The sequence below is a fragment of the Acomys minous genome (genome assembly GCF_964271855.1).
Source record: "Acomys minous genome assembly, chromosome: 18".
Classification (NCBI taxonomy): domain Eukaryota; kingdom Metazoa; phylum Chordata; class Mammalia; order Rodentia; family Muridae; genus Acomys; species Acomys minous.
The window spans coordinates 34,067,131-34,088,222 of record NC_140501.1 but is presented as its reverse complement, the minus strand read 5'-3'; the positions used below and the strand labels follow the sequence as shown (position 1 = coordinate 34,088,222).

Genomic DNA, 21,092 nt, shown 5'->3' with positions numbered 1-21,092 from the left:
CTCCTAATAAGTTAGTAGCCCAGGGCAAGTTATTGGACCTTAGTTTAAACACTGGCAACATTTACACAGTGGAGCCAAACATTTAAAAAAAAAAAAGGGGGGGGGAGACTCTAAATTCATTCTCCAATCCAAACTCAGTAAGCATTAATTCAAATGGATTTAAAGTATTCCCAGAAAAACAAACAAACAAAGAAGAGAATCTAATAAACCAAGTAAAATACAAATAAAGAGACACAAATATACACTCAATTTAAAAGTGATTCTGCATGCTTGAAATTTTCAAGTAGTTTAGACCTGCTTGGACATATCTCACAAACACTAATCTGATTTGTATCCATCTGTCCTTATAACTTTTCCATTCACACTATCGTTTTTAGAAGTTAAACACAGCAAACTTTCACTTATGTGTTGCATAAAAACATTATTTTCTAGAACTTCTTATGATATAATTAATCGCCCAGTAACCATTAGAATTAATACCTCAAGAAGTCTATTGTGAGACCATAATGCATTGGACCAATCTCAGAGTTTACTCATTTATGACTAGGGAGAGGAAATGTTTCAGGTTCTAGGACACAATACAGTGTGTAGAATCTTCTAGTAGAACAACTGCAAAGTATTTAGGTCCAACATTGGTTTTGGGGGGACAAAATAAAGCTAACACACCAAAGGAAGGTAAAGTTTCCATAGGCCAGCATAACAAATCATAGTGGGAGCACCCTAATATTGGATGGAATAGCGAGTGAATACTAAGGTAAAGCCTACCCAAACCATCTCGCCTAAACTGGTGTGTAATATTTTGAGACTTACAACAAAACAACCACTCAAAACTTCCAGATGGACTTGAAACTTGGTTAGTAAATGAAAAGCTCGGATAGGACGCTTCTGTTGAATTCCCAGGGCTCTCATGGTGTCCTTCCTGCCTATGTGGCTCTTCTCTCTCACAAGTCATATGAAGGTACAAATTTTTATGTGGAGCTTTAAAGAAAATACAAAAGCATAACAAACTGCATTTACAAAGTCTTATCTATTAGTGCTCTAAATTTTAAATTTTTGAACAAACATTAACAAAAGGTATATTCTGTTTTTAGTAACCAATTTGTAATTAGTGATTGAGTTATAAGTAAAACAGAGAGACAGTGCTAATTTTGGTGAAATGAAAAATAACTTAAGCACACTTTGTAATGCTATTTCTTGGAAAGAAAATTAAATTTCATTTGGGATCTTGTTCATATTAAAATGGTTTATTTAAATCTTAGCAGACATTTCTTGACAGGATTCCCTTCTGTGTTATTGTCAAGAGACTTATCTGACAGATAGTAATCATCATTGTTAGACAGAATTCTTTATTCATGCATTGTTTCTTTAACGTACATTTAATGCGGCAAAATGTCAAATAAACAAAAAAGATGGATGGAGTTTCTCTAACCACTCTGTTCATTCCAGACAAAATAATGTTAAAAGCAGGCCCTGTAATAAATCATGTCCTGCTTGTCAATCTGCAATAGAACTCCCTTGCAGTGCCAATGCAAGGTTTTGAAACATTTTAAAGGTATGCAACACAAATTTGGATGACATTTAAAGAATACTCTATTGGTTTAGTAAAGCTATGTATTTTTATTATAGATCTTCAGAGTCAAAAAAAAAAAAGAAAAGAAAAGAAAAGAAAGAAAGAAAGAAAGAAAGACAGAGCTATAGCCTCTTATTCGCGAAATAAAATTTGTATCTTAAGCATGTTACACCAAAAACTCCTCTGGCCATAATGCTAGGATTTAAATGTGCATCAAAGCTGCAGTGTCTCTGTAGAGTTTATAGACCTTGGCGAATGCTTCAAACACAACCCAAGTCCAAACCTTGGAATGACACATGAGAACTGCAATACTAATGCTGAGAATAACAGCAAGAATTAGTATTTGCCAATTATTCTGAGCCACAAACAAGCCAAATAACATACCACAGATAAGTCCTATAAAACAAGCATCCCCCAGCCTAGGTGGAAGGAGTCAGTATTGTAGCCACTATTTATGGGACATAACAAATTCAGAGAGACCAAGTGCCTTATGCAAATCACCTCTTCTTCCCAAATGCCTGGGCTGCTTTCAGCCACTGGAAACTATGATGGTTCTAACAAAATGCTTTAAAACACAGTGGATGAAAATGGTAGTAAAACAACAAAAGAACATTAACCACAACTGAAAGTTTCAGTGTCCTTTAGCCTCCAATTCTAGCTGCCAAAACTCAAGATGCTCACACACTTCCCTAGGTCATTTTTAGCTGAAAGAGCATGCTCTTAGTTCTGCTGTTTTTATCTACAAATAAACAACAACAACAACAACAACAACAAAATGTCACCTTATTTACCACTAAAAAAAAACTAGTGCTCATATATTTCTAGTGGATAATTTGTCCATACAAGACAGGAATCAATGGGGGAGGGAAAGAGAGCAATAATTTTCAAGCAGACTTATACAACTATATTTTAATTTTATATTCCATCTCTTCTCCTTTGTAGGATAAAATTTGTTGTGCATGGATGAAATAACATCACGAAAAATAAATTCCATGTGAAGATGACTGAGCAAAGGCAGTATCATATTCCTCCAGGAATTAAAAACACTGGAATAAGTTCAGGGGTGACCTAAAGTATTATTATAGAATAGTTACCAATTTCTGATGTAATATTATATTACATACATACATGAATTATGGTACTGATGTAGTTTTCTTGTTGAATGTGTATTCTCCAATATAAATTGTGAAAGTATCCTTTTTAATTTTATTTTTTTTTTATTAATTTATTCTTGTTACATCTCAATGGTTATCCCTTCCCTTGTATCCTCCCGTTCTTCCCTCCCTCCCATTTTCCCCTTACTCCCCACCCCTATGACTGTTCCTGAGGGGGATTACCTCCCCCTCTATATGTTCATAGGGTATCAAGTCTCTTCTTGGTAACCTGCTGTCCTTCCTCTGAGTGCCATCAGGTCTCCCCCTCCAGGGGACATGGTCAAAGGTGAGGCACCAGAGTATGTGAGAAAGTAATATCCCACTCTCCACTCTACTGTGGAGAGTGTTCCGTCCATTGGCTAGATCTGGGTAGGGGTTTAAGGTTTACCGCCTGTATTGTCCTTGGCTGGTGCCTTAGTTTGAGCGGGACCCCTATGCCCAAATCTGCCTATCATAATGTTCTACTTGTAGGCTTCTAGGACCCTCTGGGTCCTTCTACTTTGCCTTTCCCCCATGATTCTCTCATCTAGAATCCCACTAGAATGTCCTCTCCTCTGTCTCAGTTTCCTGGTAAGTGAAGGCTTTCGTGGGACATGCCCCTTGGGCTAATATGCAGATATAAGTGAGTATATACCATTTGAGTCTTTCTGCTTCTGGGTTAACTCACTCATTATGATCATTTCTAGCTCAATCCATTTATCCTTAGGGGATAGTTTTAAAAATAAAATAAAATAAACTGGAGTCTAATATTATCCAAACAAAGCTACTTCTTAAAATTCTGTAAATGCATCACTCTTCTAATCTAACTTTAAGAATAAATATTAAGAGGACAGAGGGGGTTAGGATTGGGATGTAAAATGAATATATAAATAAAAAATGAATTTTTAGAAAGCAAGAAAAAAGAATATTAAATTAAATGCTTATAGAAAGTAATCAAAACCATCAATATATATGGAGCAAGCAAATTAATTTTAAATTAAAGTTAGCTTTAAGGTTTACGTTGACAGAGAAGTTTTCAATTTAAATAGTAAATTACTAGAAATGATTCTCACACACCCTTGACACATGGATTCTATCAACACTTTCATAAATATGGTACACTCTTATAATTAATGTGCCATTATTTACACACTACTGCTAACGAGGGCCATGCTTACTTTAGGCATGTCCTTTAAGTTCTAGAATTCTGCATTTCCACAAACATAGTACTCTTTATAACCTTTAATATAGTATTTTACAAAATAGGTTTTTTCTACCCTAAAAATATGTGTCATTTTTGTTTATCCCTTAATCCTTCCCTTTCCTTAGAATCCCTGCAACCATAGCTCTTTCTACTGTTCACATAACTTCATCTTTTAGAGAATACTATACTGTATTATTCTGCACATATCGGAGTATATAACATGAGGACTTCTAAGACTGGTTTCCTTCATTTAATGCACATAATTCTGCAGTGCACGTGTACCAGTTAGTGAAACCATTCACCTACACAACGACATCTTGTTTCCTGCCATATACACAAAAATATAGTATAAAAATTTCGGCAGTGGTGAAACATCCCTTTAATCCCAGCACTCTGGAAAGCATAGGCAGAGTGATCTCTGAGTTCAAGGCCAATCAAGTCTACAGAGGGAGTTCCATGACAGCTAGAGCTACACTGAAAAACATTTTCTCAGAGAGAGAGAGTTAAAAAAAAAAAAAAGGCCAGTTTTCCAAAATGGGTGTGCCACTTTCCCCTCCCCTAACCACACTGGAAGCCTACCAGCTTCTGGCACGATCATGCTTTGCCTTTAGCCATTATAGTAGGCACATGATGCTGTGTTATTATTTTAGTTGCCATTTTGTAGTGAGAAGTTCTATGAGACATCAGAGCAGCAGAAAGCTCTACTTCTATTTCCTTCAGGTGCCATCTAATCTTGAGAATTAAATTGGCATAAAACATGAAGAGCCACATGGCACAAGCCCTCATGAGGAAATAAAGATGCAAGAAGCAGGTAAAGTCAGTTGTTTCCAGTGGACTGAAAACAGTCTCTCCTGGAGGCAGTGAGAAGTTCATAAGACAAAACTCAAGAAACTTAAAAGACTTAGGATAGAAAGGGAGGAGAGGGGAGAGGAGGGAAAAGGAAGGAAGGGCCAGAGAGGAGGAGAGAAGATGTGGGGGAAGAGAGCACAGGGGAGTGGAGAAGGGAGGGAGCAGTGATGACTCACACAGACCCTTCTATAAAATAGGCTGCAGGTCGTGCAGGAAAGCCCAAGGCTGTCACTGCCAGGTGATTTCACCCAGCTGTGCTGTTGGGGGCGTGGGGGTGGGGGAGGCGTTTCTTAGGTGATGCAGCTGCCTAAATAATCTTAAGTCACCCTGCTTGTGGGGCTAGACATGAGGGGAACTGTTTCTTTGGTTTGTTGTTAGTGGCCTATTTGAAGTGTAGACATTTATTTACATCTGCATAGGAAATGTCAGGCAGCAAATGTGTTAGACAGAACAGTGAGTTGCAGAGAAGCAGGCAAATGATGAGGGGAGCTTTTAAACACTAGCTGTGAACAAGGGCTGTGGAGAACGGCTTCTGCTTCTCACCCCTGAAGATGGCCTGGCAGCCTTCTGTCACAAGTAGGTCAATGCTCACATGAGACATTTCTGCTGATTTTCAAGGAACAACAGAGGAGTCTATGCTGCCCTTTTGTAACTATTTTTTTTGTCTTAACCTGAAATATGAATATGCCAGCATGTCACATTTTAGCCCCTTCAGTACCATTTCAATTGCTTCTTAGCTGTCGGTGCACATTCTCTGATAAACTGCCTATTTTTATCTCTGGGTTGTATTTTAACCACGTTGTTCTCATTGCTAAGGTGTAAAATTTGTCTACCCACCCACCCCCCACAAAGGTTTGCGGCTTCCATGTTAATTCTATTAAAGTTTATCAGAAATTTTAATTAACTTTATCTTTTCAAAATGTTATGTTGCAAAGATGCTTTTAATGTTATATTGCAAAGGTTTTTAATAAGCCAAAAGTCACACAGATTTGCTTCATTAATATTCTCTATAAAAGGCTTTGCTTTGTTTTTTTTTTGTTTTGTTTTGTTTTGTTTTTTGTTTTTCCTAGCATGAAGGTGTTTAGCTATTCCAGGCAGCTTTGGTAGGAGACCATGTTTCTGTTATATTATTACTCCTGTTTTGTGTTTCTGAGCTATTATGGATGATTTCTCTTTTTTGTTGTTGTTGTTTGGTTTTGGTTTTGTTTATTTTGTTTCGTTTTGGCTAATCACAGTATTTTGATTCCTGCTGCACTATCCTGAGGCTTGAAGTCGGGCAGTAGCAGACCTCCAGCGTGACACTCTTCTCTAGTGTTGCTTTAGCTACTCAAGACCTTTTGCTTCTCCACGTAAATGGTGGAATCATTCTGTCAGTGTCCATAAGATAACTTGCTAAGACTTTAACTGGAACACTATTTTTTTTTTTTTTAACATACAGGACAAACTAGAAAGGGGTGGCAACTTAGAAAAGTAGAGCCTTCAGTGTGAGAGCATGGGGCAGTTTACTTCACAAATTTTATGTATGATGCAAGTGCAAGGCTCCTGCAGATATTTATTAGCAACTTGGAGTAGTTCCCTTGTACGGCCACTTAGAACCTTTACTCTGAGTGAATTTTGTCAAATGCCTTCAATATAATAACATGGTGACTTTTCTTCATAAGCCTGTTGATATATAATGAGTTTCACTGTTTTCCAAACACTGAGCCAGCATAGCCTCATAGAAGGAGTATGTATTCTCTGAGTTCCACTTCATGGGAGGCAAAACAGATAGTGGGCCTTATATCAACTTAAATATTTGCTACAAGTAAACTACTGAAGCTATCTGGACCAAAGGATGTTCTTCATCCTTTAGATGGTTAATAATTGTTGACTATTACAATCAAGGCCTTTGGGGTTATTTTTCTCTATTATGCCATGAGACATCTACATTGCCAGTAAGGAAAGGGATCATTTCATCTAGGTTACAAACTAATTCATGATCTTCCTTTGTTGTCCTCTTAATGTCCATGGGATGGGAACAATAATGATAGTTCCTTTTATGCTAACATGGATATATTATGCTTACTCCCCCTCCTTTCTTATTTATCTTGGTCAACTTCACTATAGTCTCCCAACGCTGAGTTCTATGTCACCTGTGTGTACATTTCATCATCATAGTCTACGTGCTCCTTAAGAACAAAAATTGAGCCAGGCACAGTGGCTCACACCTGTAAGCCCAGCACCTGGGAGGCAGAGGCAGGCAGATCTCTGTGAGTTTGAGCACAGTCTGGTCTACAAAGTGAGTCCAGGACAGCCAACGCTACACAGAGAAACCCTGTTTTGAAAAACAACAATAACAACAATAAAAAAGAAAAACAAAAACTAAACAAGAAAAACGCCAAAGAACAAAAATTGATTATTTTTTACTATGGCTATTATTTTATTATGACTATTACAATGTGAATAATAATATTGAATGTTTTGCCTCTGACACCTTGCACCAAATGTTTGAATGAAAAAAATCCATGGTATATGGAAGAAAGCAAAAATCTACTTAGAGTTATCATTTAGAAAATGTAAAGGTAAAGTTGAGATTAATCAGAAATTGTAGGTGGAATTAATCTTGGTTCTAGCTGTAATGTCCATCTGTTTTCCTGTGTGTCTATAGATAATGCTGGGGTGACTATCTAAGAGAAAGTGAGCTTTGGTGGAACAGTCAAGTTAGCATTGAAAGCCGAGATGTCAGTACATAGGCTGTGCCCAAGAAAAGAAATTATTTCTTATTTTATTACAAGAATGCTTTTAATTTACAACACATTCTAGCAATTGAAAAAACCAAAGGTGAGAGGAGTACTACTTAGTAAATCCAATTAAATATTTTGGGGGATATGCTACAGATTAAGGTGTTTAATGAGTCAAAAGGGTTCAGCATTCTAAATACTTTCACATTAACATATAGGTCAGGATTTCTGTGATTTAATTGGCTGTATATAAAATAAGAATGGCATTTGTTCTTCGCATCTCTTTGGCCCATAACTGCTTTACTTACAAAGGGTGCCAACATGTACTGGTATGATTCTGCCAATTTGATGAAAAATAAAAATCCTCCTAAAACCCTGAATGCAGATGGAACAATGGGTTTGTTTGGCAGAGATTTTTCTTAAAAATAACTTCAGAGGAAATGAAAAAGTGACACATGAAAGTCAAAATTTCACACTAAAAAATCTGCAATCCTTACCAATGTGACTATGACAGATATGCAAAATACGAACTGCCTGTGATAGGCCAAGACACACTAACTCTGTATGGTGATTGAAATGCTACCTGTAGGCTTTGCATAATGACTCAGGACACTGGCCTTCCACTTCTTTTAGTTGTACTCTGTGTCTAGAATTCACATTTCTCTTCAAAAATCTTCCTTTTCAGAAGAGTGCTCAGATTGGCATAAAAGAAAAGCAGCAGTTTTGGGATTGTTTTCACTACTTTGCCTTCAGTTGTTTCTTTTTGTTTTTGTTTTCCTGTTGGTTCTTTTCCATTTCCTCCTGTTTGTTTGTTGGTTATTTACTCTGAGACCATCAGTCATGATTTTCCACTTTGGGTTACATAAGCACTGCAAAAGAGGCAGAAGGCGTCCCAGTGTGGGCTGAGCATTACAGTTACTGGGGAGCCCACAACTAAAGCACCACACAAAAACATTCTGAATCAGGGGAACTGCTGAAAAGGACAAAGCATTAGTGATTTTTAAAGGTACTCCAAATCAATAAATATGATTTAAGCAGGAGATGTTCACAATTTCAAAAGGCTACCCACTACCATTCCTACAGACATTAAAGAAAACGGGAATTCAATGTCTTCATTTTAAAGCATTCCCGTCACAGATTTAGTGAAGTTCTTTACTTTAGGAAAGCCTGCACTAAGAAAAGAAGTATGTAGAAGATCACGTAGAAAATTCTACACTTGAAAAAAAGCTGTATGCTTTGTCTGCCCTTCAACCACTTTCCTTCTCACTCACAAACATACAGAAATTATGCTTGTTTTGATAATTTTAACATAGCAATGAACTTTCTAATGAGGAAATTTTCCTAAAGGAGGGGAAGTGCATAATTTAAACTGGAATGAAAAACCATATTATTTCTAAGAAACAAATAAAAAGCTCTTCTATTACCTCAATACAGGAAGTCACTTACTTTAATAATCTAGAACAGTTACAGCATCCTATGCTATGGATTATGATTTTTTCATTCAGAAATCACACATCTCAGTATATATTAGTAAACATTATTAAAACACATGTCAGCACCACTGAGTGCAGATTTGAACCATCTGTTCCTTAAATTTACAAGTCAAAATTATCTCATATACTTTAATGTAATCTTTGATAATCAGCTCAACTCATTCATTAGTTAGAATGCTAATAATTGAAAATAAAGCATTTTGCCATGCTAGTGAATTCTTGTAAAGAAACATCCTCTTCACTAAACAAATAAAAATATCATAAGTAAGCATTTTGGTCACACAGGCATGTACCATCTATATGATGGGTTTCTATGGAAATGGATTGACATTTTATCATAAGGAAGATGTGCGTGTGTGTGTGTGTATGTGTGTGTGTGTGTGTGTGTGTTTAAAATGTATATAAGTATATAAAATGCCTACTAACAGCTTTTACTTAAAGTGAAAAAATGACTATTTTAGGACAAAATCATGACGGACAAACAATTTTTCATTTACATTCTACATTTTATTGTTTTGAAAAGGCAAGGCAAGGCAAGGAACTCATAACACCAGCATATGTGGTGGGTGGGGGGCACAAATGAAGTCTAGACCGAAATACCCACAGGAAGCCAGGAGACTCAGCCTTTGCCGTGTATAAGTGCATACTACTGAACATGTTTCCCTTTTATAAGGATACAAGTGTAGAATTTCCTTAATCAGGGAAAAGAAAAAGCTAAAAGATTTTAGGTATTGAAACATTTCTGCTATACTTTACCAGGAAAATCCACATGTACATACGAACATTAATTTTTATATACATATTACTAAAAGCTTCAAATTGATGCTCACCTTATAATTCATATTTACTTTTACATTTATTCCTTACTTACCGCATAGCATCTTTCAAAATAGAGGTACCATAGTTAGCATTCTCAAGTACAAATGCATTAAAAAAAAAACTTTGAAAATTAAGCTATGATGGGTACAAAGTTCAAGATCCATTTATCAATTCCTAAATAGCAATACCAATTTTTTTAAAACCATGCATTGTTCATACCTCAGCTAATTTATAAACGAAATTTAAATAAGAGTTGAGTATAGAACATTAAATGCCATATAATTACACAGCATGTTTGAATAGATTAAAATATTTCTTGAGTTTATACTGTCAAACAAATAAAAAGCTCCATATTGCGGAGGCTTATCAAAAAACCAAATGCTTTATATTCAGACTGAAAAATTTAATCACAACTGTCAAAGATCAAGCTGCTACTTCTGATAACAAACGTGATGAGATACCATCTTGTTCAATATATGCTTTCAACTTGACATGCAGGCTAATAAAAATGAAATTGTAGTATTTATTTTGTTTCTTGTACAACAGAAATTGCCAAAGAGTGATGATCAGAAATGCCCAGTACCAATGCATGAACACAGACAACTTTTCATCTGAAGACAGATTAACTGGTTTACAGACTAACTGCAGTAAAAGAATAACAGCATGCATGATATTTGTATAAGATTTTAAAATTATTATGCATCCATGACTGTATCTCAAGGAGAAAATGCTTGTTTTCCACTACAAAATAAATATGACAAACTACATTACTGTAATGCAACACTTCCCTTCATTCTTTAGCTCTTTACTATGCACCAGGCCCTGCATCAGCATCTTCCACATCATTAATCAGTGTCCTATCAACACCTCTTTAAGAAGAAGAGATGAAGGAGAGTACGGAGCCCACTTTTGGTACATGAAACTTTAATGCTGATGTGGAAGTTAAAGTGTTAGTTATACTGTGTGATAAAGAACAAAGCCCACTTCTTCAGGTACAGAACTGAGTTCTCCAGTGTCTTCCTCCTGTCTTCTTTAGCGTCCTTGGTAGCCTAGCTTGTCAACTCCTCCTTCAGCCTCTCCGTGTCACCAAATCCTGTCAATGCCTCTCAGACTGGGAAATTAGTTCACTTCCCTCAATCTAGTCTAGCATTCTATATCAAGCTCCAAGCCCACTATCTTAGCTTGGAACCCTATCATCACAACTGTTAGTGGTAGGAGTGTAGTGGACATCCACTTTTTTTTTTTTTAAACTAAGTATTCTTCTGATCAGGCAGCTTAAACAAGCAGTCCTTTAAGGTGGCAAGGTAAACAAAAGGAAGAAAATAGCTAATTCCTTTCTGAGCAATGGGCAAACAAGTCAGTAGAAAAAAACATCCCCCTATTGGCCAAAGCACAAATTGAGAGCTTATCTTTGACCCATTCCCCTTCTCTACCACATCTTCCACAACTTTCTTCCTACTCTGATATCTTCTGTCACCATCACAGGTCAGGAACTACATGTAAGCCACTCAGCAAATTTCTAGCACTCCAACTACATCCCCTAGCTCTGCCCAGTAGGACTTCCCGCAGTCCTAGGAAAAGGTTGAATATATAATATGAATATACATTCATTTGCAATGTGCTAAATACAACTAAGGAAAGAAATAACTGGAGTTTAGTACAAATCTAATTTCAAAAATTTAAGCCACAATATATCCTCCCCGGCAACAGACACTACAGATTAACCTCTCTTCCTGCAAACAGAATTGTGCTCCTGAACATGTCTGATCAAACTACCTGGTTTACAGAAGTAATGTGTCTTGAGAACACTACCACCACAGAGCATGGATTTAGAGGTATTTATTAGCTCCCTATTTCAGTCAAACTTTCCCCAAATCCTGTCCTATAAAGAATGCAAAGGTCCTGGACAAGTATGTACCCACATGTGCCATGCAATAAGTTTTCTGCCAAGCTCTTTCTCTTGCTTACATCCCCCCCCTCCCCAGGAAATATACACTCAGCTTCAACATTCACCTCTTTTCCTCTGAGCACTTAGCCACCACCCTCTACCTGCTAAGCTGGCCTCTCTGGCAAAACATGACTGTCATATGATTTTGTAAACAGCTCTATTAAAGCACTGAATCATCATAAAAGGAAGAAGTAAATCTAAAAAAGGCAAGCAAATATAATTGTGGTTCACCTCCAGAAAATATGAGTTCCACACGTGCCACGTAATGTCTCTCACCTACCTTTGCACTGTGACATGGGAAACCACACATCACAGCAATTTACCCTGAGTCGGCACTGATGCACAAAGCGTTTAGTCTGCCTTGCAGGAAATGTGTCACTTGCAGCAGGGAACTTAACCAAATACAGAAAGCTGTGGTAACAAAGGCAGGAAAATTAAAAGGGAAGAGGAAAATTCAGTGTGGGCAGGTCAGGGGTCAGGACTCTAAAGCCACAGTGTAGAGGCCATTCACCAACCAACAGCAAAGCTGACAGATTCTCACATTCTCTATCAGGATAGCAACTGTAAAAACCAAAGTCCTTAATCAGATGGATGTTACGAAGTGTCTCGTGGTATGTAAACGAGAAGACTCTGTGGCAGGCAGATCACTAAAGCACAATTACAGTGGCATACACCCCCAAAAGAGGTCTGTCATACAAAACACTGACCACGCTTGTTACAAAGAAATTCAAGCTATGAAAGAAGCCGGAAGAAAACAATAAAGCATTATGTAAACTCACTCAGTTTTCATAACATTTTCAACTCATCAATCAGGTCTGAAATACATGTATTTCTAGTAAAACTTCTTCCTTTCATATAGAAAGGAATCTTATTTTTCTTTTAGTCTACATATGCAAAATGCACAGAAATATTTAAATAGTTAAAGGCAAAAAAAAAAAATTCAGCAGTCCTAAGCAATAAACTAGATGGTACCTGAACTAAATAAATATGAAGCTTAAATGATATTTTGATGTTCTATTTCATTGGTTTGAGAAAGCATAGGTTTAGGATATAATTTAGTTATTAAACAAAATCCTTCAGTTGGATTTGCAGATCAGAGAAAATTAATATTTGGATTTAGTTCAGAGGTTGAGTAAATTAGCTCAGTTCACTCTAGGTTTGAGTTCATGGTTCATTTCAAGTTCTTGATAATGAGCCCGTCAAAATAAAAATATTTAAATAATGTAATCAGTGCTGACATTTAAGAGTAAGTGTTCAGGCAAATACGTGTGTTTAAAAAAAAAAAAAAAACAAACTCACTTTACAGAGAGAGCTAAGGTCAAATCCGAAGGTTTGAGCATTCCGGGAGCCAGCATTCATGTAGTTTCCCATTAGCAACACAAGTTCCAGCAACTTGCTGAAGCTTTTGCTCTTCCTGATCTCCTCGCAGGCAGCACTGACAGCCATGATGTCAGGTTTGATGTTGTTCACCTGCTCTTCAAATTGAAGCTTAAAGAGAATAGCACTGAGCCGTGGCCGGAGTCTCTTCACATTGCTCATCTGATTGAAAAGAAAATAGCAGATTTCCTTTAAAATGCATGGTATACTTCAGTACTGTACCTCGGCAAGTAATCTGGGATGATTTATTGGTATGACAGTACGGAAGAAGCAATATGTCCCCTGAAACTGATGGCAGGAAGGGGAGAGCTCTGCTTGTTTCTGTAAGGAATCCAGCCATCCTTCAAAAACAAAATTAACAATTCAGATGTGCAATGAAAAGAAGGCTTTAATGAAATAGTGAAGTTTAATTAAGCAATCAAATAAACATTTAAAGAAAAACCCAAAGTTTAAGAAATGTAACAGGATACACAGGAAACAGACTACAACACAGTCACATCATCACTAAATAATCTTTGTTCAATACTGAAATATACTGGGTCATGTTTAAAACATATTCAGAGAGGTCTAAAAAGGGTTTGTTTGCCTCAAATAGCAATTGCTGTCCTCAGAAGCCCTGCTGACTAACAGTATGTGTTAGATAGAGGGAGAGTAAATAGGTCCCAATTTGTACTAAATTGACTTTCTTCAGAAACACAGAAAAGTAGAATGACTCCTGACACATTCTAAATTAGCAGAACCAGAGTCAGGAAACATGGGTGCAGCAGGAGACAAAGCAGCACAAAGCCACAGGGCTGTCACATGCCAAGGTAACTAGGGGACTTGGTTTGGCTGCTGAGAACAGAAGGCTAGAGGTGAGAAAGAAGAAAGGGTCCTTCTTGTTCTTCCGAAGCTAATGCCCTCTATTCTAGCTTTGTGTGAAACAAAAATCCTCTTAGGTGGAGCTCAAAACCTCCCTCAGTTAAGATGTACTTTCCTTGATAAAAATACATTAGCAATATGAGACCTTCGTAATACTGATGGGGAAGTAATAGAAAAACTGTTGATGCTGTTCCAGCAAATAGCAAAGGAAGTTTGAGGCAAGGACAGATCGCAGTGAGAGAACCAACAGGGTTAAAAGACATGAAGCCTCATGTCCAGGATCCAACAGGAAGGGGTGAAATATGATGTTAAATGAAGCCTGGAGGAAGACAGATGTAATAAAAGTCAGGATGCATCAGGAAAATGTAACATGCTCCTATTGCTAAATGTCATTTCATTTAATTGTTATTTAAAGTAAATAAGATAAGAGACTCAGTGGTAGAGAACTTGCTCAGTATACACAAGGCCCTGGATTACAATCTGACTTAAAAAGATGGTATAGACTGTCTTAACAACCAACTGAAGTTACAAAACAGGAGTACTAAACCAATGAATGAGCATCTTAAATGAACCTAATCCTCATAGTGCTTAATGTTTCATCAACAGTAACAGAAATAGTAATTTATCTGCTGCCATGATCCACGTCACACGTATGCAGTGGAATAAGCAAGTTTCTAAAAGCCAAACTAGTGTAACTGGTAAGAAGTCCACTGTATAGGCACTGTAAAAGCATTCCATTTCCTTGATTTCAAAGAGTGTCTGCAACTTCTGTCTAGGAAAAAAAACAAAACAAAAATTTTGATTTTGTTTTGCTTTTTTCTGAGAAAAGGTTTCTCTGTGTAGCCTTGGCTTGGGTATCCTGACTAGGCTGGCCTCAGAGCAGCCATCCAGAGTTTCACCGGCCTCTGCCTCCCAAATGCAGAGATTAAAGATGTGTGCCACCACCACCCAGTTAAAAAACACCTTTGACAACAGAACAAAAAGAAAGTAGATTCAACAAAGATATTCTTAATGCATTTTAAAACTTAATAAATACAAACTTGTAGAAGGAGAAAGGGTCACTGCCATTAGGAAATTAATTTCCATAGTACATGAATTGATCCTTTAAGATCTCTAACACAAAAAGTGGGGATAAATGGTGGTTACCTTTCATAAAATTATTTGATTTGTCTTAACATACATTGCATAACCACAAACAGATTCAATTCCCTAGATTATTTTTAATCCTGTTTTAAATACTACAGTGACTGATACCCACATACGCTGGTAGTATGGATGCTATTGTATTGAATTTAATCCTCTAGAATATAAGGAACAAAGAAAACCACTAAAATGTAGAGCATGTGACCGTGGCCACCCAAAGGCTGAGTGATGTCCCATGCCACCTTGTTGGTCTTCACATGTGCTTTTGAAATAAGGTGCAGTTACTTTGCAGGTAACACTGGAAATACCCCCATGTAATGGAATGCTGAGGTATTGCAAAATATGTTAATCCTAGCATATATTAATGAACTGTTTTATGCACAAAGAAGGAGGGGGAAAAAGGCTGGTTAAATGCCTACATTATACCACCCCAAAATATGTTAAAGTTTTCCTTCTGACAAGCTAACCATATGTAGCCAACATAAAGTAATTAATTTCCCTAGAAAAACATAACCCAGTTTTGTATGACTAATGAGTGTATCTGGCACCAAGGACAGGTACCTTGAAAGAGAAAGTCTATGATGTAATGCAGAACAAAGTGCTGCATGGGCATGAAAACCCTGACAAAGCAAAGTCAGAGAAGGCGACTGTGGACAGAACTTTTGTTTGCATTAGATAGCTGGTTTATATTGTTCTTCAATAGAAACTTGGATAAATTAGCATATGGCTAGATTACACATCTGACACAAAATTACTGAGCTGGAATGTAATTTCAGAGGTCAACCTTGGCATCTTGGTAGCAGAGCATAACAAGGCTTCCCTAGGCCAAATGGACTCCTTGTCTAAAGATTAGGGACCACGTCAGAGCAATGGTCCAAGATCTTCATCTTGACATCTACAACAATAAGAGTGTTCTTTAGCACCTCGTATAAATAAATGTTTGCTTCTGAAGGTAGACCATTATGTAAAAGCATAAAGGTGGGGATATATATGTATGAGCTTGAAAAGTATTTTCTGTTCTCCACCATTGACCATATTTTATCAACAGTGAGGAATTGCACTCTGCTCTTGTGAGACTCTCAGTCAGCTGCATGTAGGACTGGAAAGCCAGGTGCTAGAGTAGTACTCAGAGTGGCAACCCAGAGTCATGGAGAAGAGAGAATGTAAAACAGAGCAGGAGGGCGGGAAGAATAGGAAACTGGACTGCCAGCTAAATAATCAACAGACTGTTGGGGGGACAGTATGATATCATTTTACAGTTAAGATTGTTGGTTTTGTAGGATAAGCTCCAGACACCCAGATTATAATACTGATTTATAATCTGAAGATAAAGCTAAAATTTGAGTTCAGTCTGTTTTTTTAGAAACTTTCTGTAAGGACTTTTTTTTTTCTTTCTGAGTGATGAGTGTTGTGCCTGCATGGCTGTGTACCACACACTTCAGTGCATGCAAAGACCAGGAGAAGGCATCAGATCCCGGCAAACAGTAACAAATGGCTATGTAGCACCAAGCCCAGGTTTTCAGGGAGACCAGCCAACTTATCACCCAGCCCTTTTCTCTACTTATCAGTCCCATGTTTCAAGGCAGAGCAAGCAGTACAGCTGATGCCACCATTCATGGAAAACAGCAAATAGGACTCAAGGTCAAGAAGAAAAAAGGAAACCTTTTTTTTTTTTCCCTCAAATTTTTGTTTCCAGCATACATTCATGAGCAGTGGCATAGAAAAATACAAAAGCCAATGAACCAGTGAGAAGAGACTGGACCCACACTACACTGAGAGGCACAGAAGTCCTAGCTATTGTTCTGGGACACACCTCTTCTCATTTAGTACTGTATCAAACAGAGGAAGAGGTAGCATCCCATAATTTCATTACAGGATAATTTTATCTGCTATCTCATAAAGGAAAACCAAATCAATTTGTATTTTATAACAACTGTGTATTAACATTCACTATAGTTCTCTTTAGAGTGTCTTTTATTATAGTGAGGAGTTGGGCTTATTAAAACTTGGAGGCGTTTTCTCCTCCTCTACTTCTCAGACTTTATGAGGTCTTACCTCTAAAGAAACTTGAGTGACCAGTATCTAGTCAATATTCTCTAAAGACATAAAATTAACGAGTGAATTTTTCATCACTCCACTAAACTACTGAATGAAAAGATGGCAGCACCAATCTTAACTGCCTTAATGGTTCCAGGTTTAGCAGGGTCTGGGATTCCAGCTATCTTACTGTTAGTCGGAGCGCCCCAGCATGGAAATTCAGTCACAATTTTTAAGGCATCTGAAATGGACCTCAAGTTGTATGTACTATGTTTTCTTAATTTCCCAACATAGTTACTAGGCAACACATCTTTGGTCTTTCCAGTCTTGGCATGCTATCTGATGATGGCTTTCAGTTCTCCCTTACACACAGGGCAGTCGCCCTACACTGCTGAGACGTCAGTTCTCTTCCAGATCCACCTTTCTAATATATTCTAGCCTGAGACTTGTCAATGAGCAAACTCTTCCATTTTCTGTGGGAAAGAGATGATAAGCAAAGGCGTGGATGACAACAGCAACTGAGCTTCTCAAAGGCAAGGGCTGTCCTTTGAGAAAGTGCTGGGATCTAACAGGAGTGAAGGCAGTAAAAGAAAGTTTTCAACTCCATCTTTCTAATTAGGAAAAAAAAATGTCTATCTTCCACTGTTAGCAGGCCAATATGTTCATGATCTCCAAAAACTCAAGGGGGAAAAGAAGTTAATTTAATTTGAAGAAAAGCTGAAAAGGAAAAAAAAAAAATAAGGGGAAAAAAAAACCCTATTCATGTGCCTTATGTCTGGGTAGTACTCAGAATATCAAAAATGTTTTTAAAATAAATGTGGCCTTATGATATTAAAGCTGTTATGCTAAAATTATTTAAGAAAACTAAACAACAGCAAAGTACATATGGTACAATTTTTACAAGCTTCATAGAAGCAAAGCAATGCCAAGACTTGTACATTTATACTCTCTATAAATCTGCCTTCAATTTCACGGATTCCTCTGCTTGCTCCAATATACTATTAAACCTATGAATTAAGATTTTCAGTTTAGTTATTGAACTTTCAGTTTGAGCATTCCCATATGGTACATTTTTTGTCACTTTCATTTCCTTGCAAATATTTCTGAATTAAGACCATGTTTTCGTTTCCCTTGTCTACCTCCTTGCCCCAGTCATCTCCTTTAGAGCTTGGAAGATCATCATGATCTATACATTCTGCTTATAGAGGTGAAATTCACAATCAAAACTATTTGGGAACCAGTTTGTTTTGCTTTTTCCTAACAATTTGTCTAATCTTCTTATTGCTTAATTTTAAGTTCTGGATTCAATGTCATATGTGTAAAACTGTCCCCATTCCAAATCCCAAAGCCTTCCTTTGAAGACTGTGTGTTCTTACTTCAGCAGGCAAAGCAGCTGCTGAGTCATCACCTTGGGTGGCATGGCTTAGTTCCCTCCTTCTGTGTTCGAGATGCTCTGTATATTAAGGGGTGTTTCTCTGGCATTTTAACTAAGTGGTATTCAATCTCTCAAATCTTCCCTGAAGAGTGAGTTTGGCTCACTCATTAGTTCTTGTGCAGGGACATCTGAGTATTATCTCCCCTATGGTGGCGACACTCATCCCTGAAACAGTTTTCTTCCCCCCATCCCCACCCCCCACAACACCCTTTGTTCAAGTTAGTAGCAAGTAAATTGATAGAGTGTATCCTCCAATTGGGTGGACTGGAAATCTAGAACCTCCCAGACTGCTGGAATTCCAGATGCTCTATTCTACCCTTGTCCTGCTGTAGCTGCTTTCTGGTAGTGTCAGGGCTGGACAGTGACTGACTCAAGGTAGATCCCCACATAAGTGTTCAAGTCCCTTCTAGACAGCCCTGTCCTCTATAGCCCTACAGACTGTTGCTTTGCTACAACAAATTGCTTTCTGTCTTGTGACTCAAAGAACCATACCCTCTGCTACAACTTATCTTTGAGATGTAAGTGGACATTTTTCAACAGAACAAAGCCTAACGGGTTGAGTTCTGAAGACATTCAAGTTTCTCTTCCCATGGAATACAGTTTGTTCTACCAGCAGCACAGTCTGGAGCAATAAGTAGCCTGTGTACTTTCTCTACTCTTTATATTTAACAGGCTTTGCATAAATTTGTTACATTTATTCCTATATATTTTAAGGTTTCTGATGTTACTAGAAAAATAATTCCATAAAAATTTTATTATGGTACAATTTCTATTATTAAAATATAGAAACCCTCTTCACCCGAATTACCCAATTATTTATATGTTGCCTCATATGGTCTATCATATTCTATATTATGTCTCTAAAAACTACTATTTATAAGATTTTCCTGTTTTGATTTTCCTTTTAATAGTAGTAATTCATAAGATACACACACACACACACACACACACACACACACACACATATAAAGTTCCACAAGTATATAAAATATAGCAAATGCTCCTATGAATAGTACCCTGACGGAATAGCCCTTATAGCATTTCCTGAGTTTCATGAAAACTGACCTTCACAGACCTTTCAAACACAATGGTAGTTTAAAGAGCATGGAATGAAACTGCAAATGAACCAAGATATATCTTCAGTAATTATACATTAAGCAAGAAGTGAAAGAAAATTGCCTAATTCTACAATAATTTAGTTAAGTATAGCCTCATTTCCCCCACTATATTCCCTAAGAAGTCTTAGAGGGATCCATGCAACCTCTGTATTCAGACTGCCAGAATACAGAAGAAAACATCCAAGGAACTGGATGAGTCTTAGCCAAAAAGCCCCCTATAAACACTGTTATCAAAGTGCTGAGTCATAAGAGACCTTTGTGCTTATATGTGCAAAGCACTGTAGGCTTATTCCTAATGAATGATGCATGACTAGTAATTAGGATGTGACTGTAATGGTGCTTTGTTTTGTTTTTCCAACTGAAACAAATTAAGCCAATTATGCAATAAAATTTCAGTACTATATAGCTGGCCTAAGTAGAAAGCATCACATTTCCATACAAAAAGGAAAGAATATATAAACAATCAAAGAAAATAGTTCACAGTTCTATTATGAACTTAAACGTGTCCCTTTGTAGTTTTGATTATAGACTATTTTACATCCCCAAGTTAAGAAAGTAGAAACACTTCCTCTGAGTGCCTCCAGGCCTCCTCATCCAGGGGACGTGGTCAAATATGGGGTACCAGAGTTCGTGTGAAAGTCACTCCCTACTCTCCACTCAACTGTGAAGAATGTCCTGTCCATTGGCTAGACTTGGGTAGTGGTTCAAAGTTTACTGCCGGTATTGTCCTTGCCTGGTACCATAGTTTGAGCAGGATCCCTGATATCAGAGGAAGGATAGTAGGCTACCAAGAAAAGACTTGATACCCCATGAGCATATACAGGGGGAGGAGGTCCCCCTCAGTCATATACATAGGGGAGAGGAGTAGGGGGAAAGCGGGTGGGAGGGAGGAATGGGTGGATACAAGGAATGGGCTAAGAATTGAGATGTGATATGAATAAATTAATAAAAAAGTTTTGAAAAGTAGAAACATAATCTCTAAAAATAATCAAAGTGATAACAATTTCAGGTCTTCATTTAGATATACCTCATATCCAATACTAAAGGCAAAGTTGAACTTCAAAGTTGAAGTAATTTTCCATAGGAATGCAGCATTCAGGAGTCAAAGAAAAGGAACTTTGAGCTCAAAAGGCACCAACAGAAAACAGAAACACAAGAGTGATTGCCACCACAGGAAAAGAAGAATGGCCTTCGGTGTTATGAATAAATGAAAAATGGGGTGATACAAGTAAAGAATGAAGGCAGATGGGTGGCATCACTACAATCAATACTTTCATGAGGACTTGGCATTTGAGCCCCAAAGCAGTAAACAGTAAAAATGTGAATGGATGAGAAGAAACTGGAGATGGATGAAACAGTGGGCAAAGAAGAGAGTTGTAAAACAA

At 37.3% G+C, this 21,092-nt stretch overlaps 1 protein-coding gene across 3 annotated transcripts in view; it reads right to left on the bottom strand.

Moving 5' to 3' along the window:
• Nucleotides 1-21,092, bottom strand: part of DIAPH3 (diaphanous related formin 3) — a 454,594-nt gene that overhangs the window by 195,798 nt on the left and 237,704 nt on the right. For all 3 annotated transcript variants that reach the window (XM_084767928.1, XM_084767927.1, XM_084767929.1), the window contains one exon: nucleotides 13,036-13,275. In XM_084767928.1, coding sequence (XP_084624054.1) covers nucleotides 13,036-13,275 — 240 coding nt within the window. The remainder of the gene's footprint in view (nucleotides 1-13,035; nucleotides 13,276-21,092) is intronic.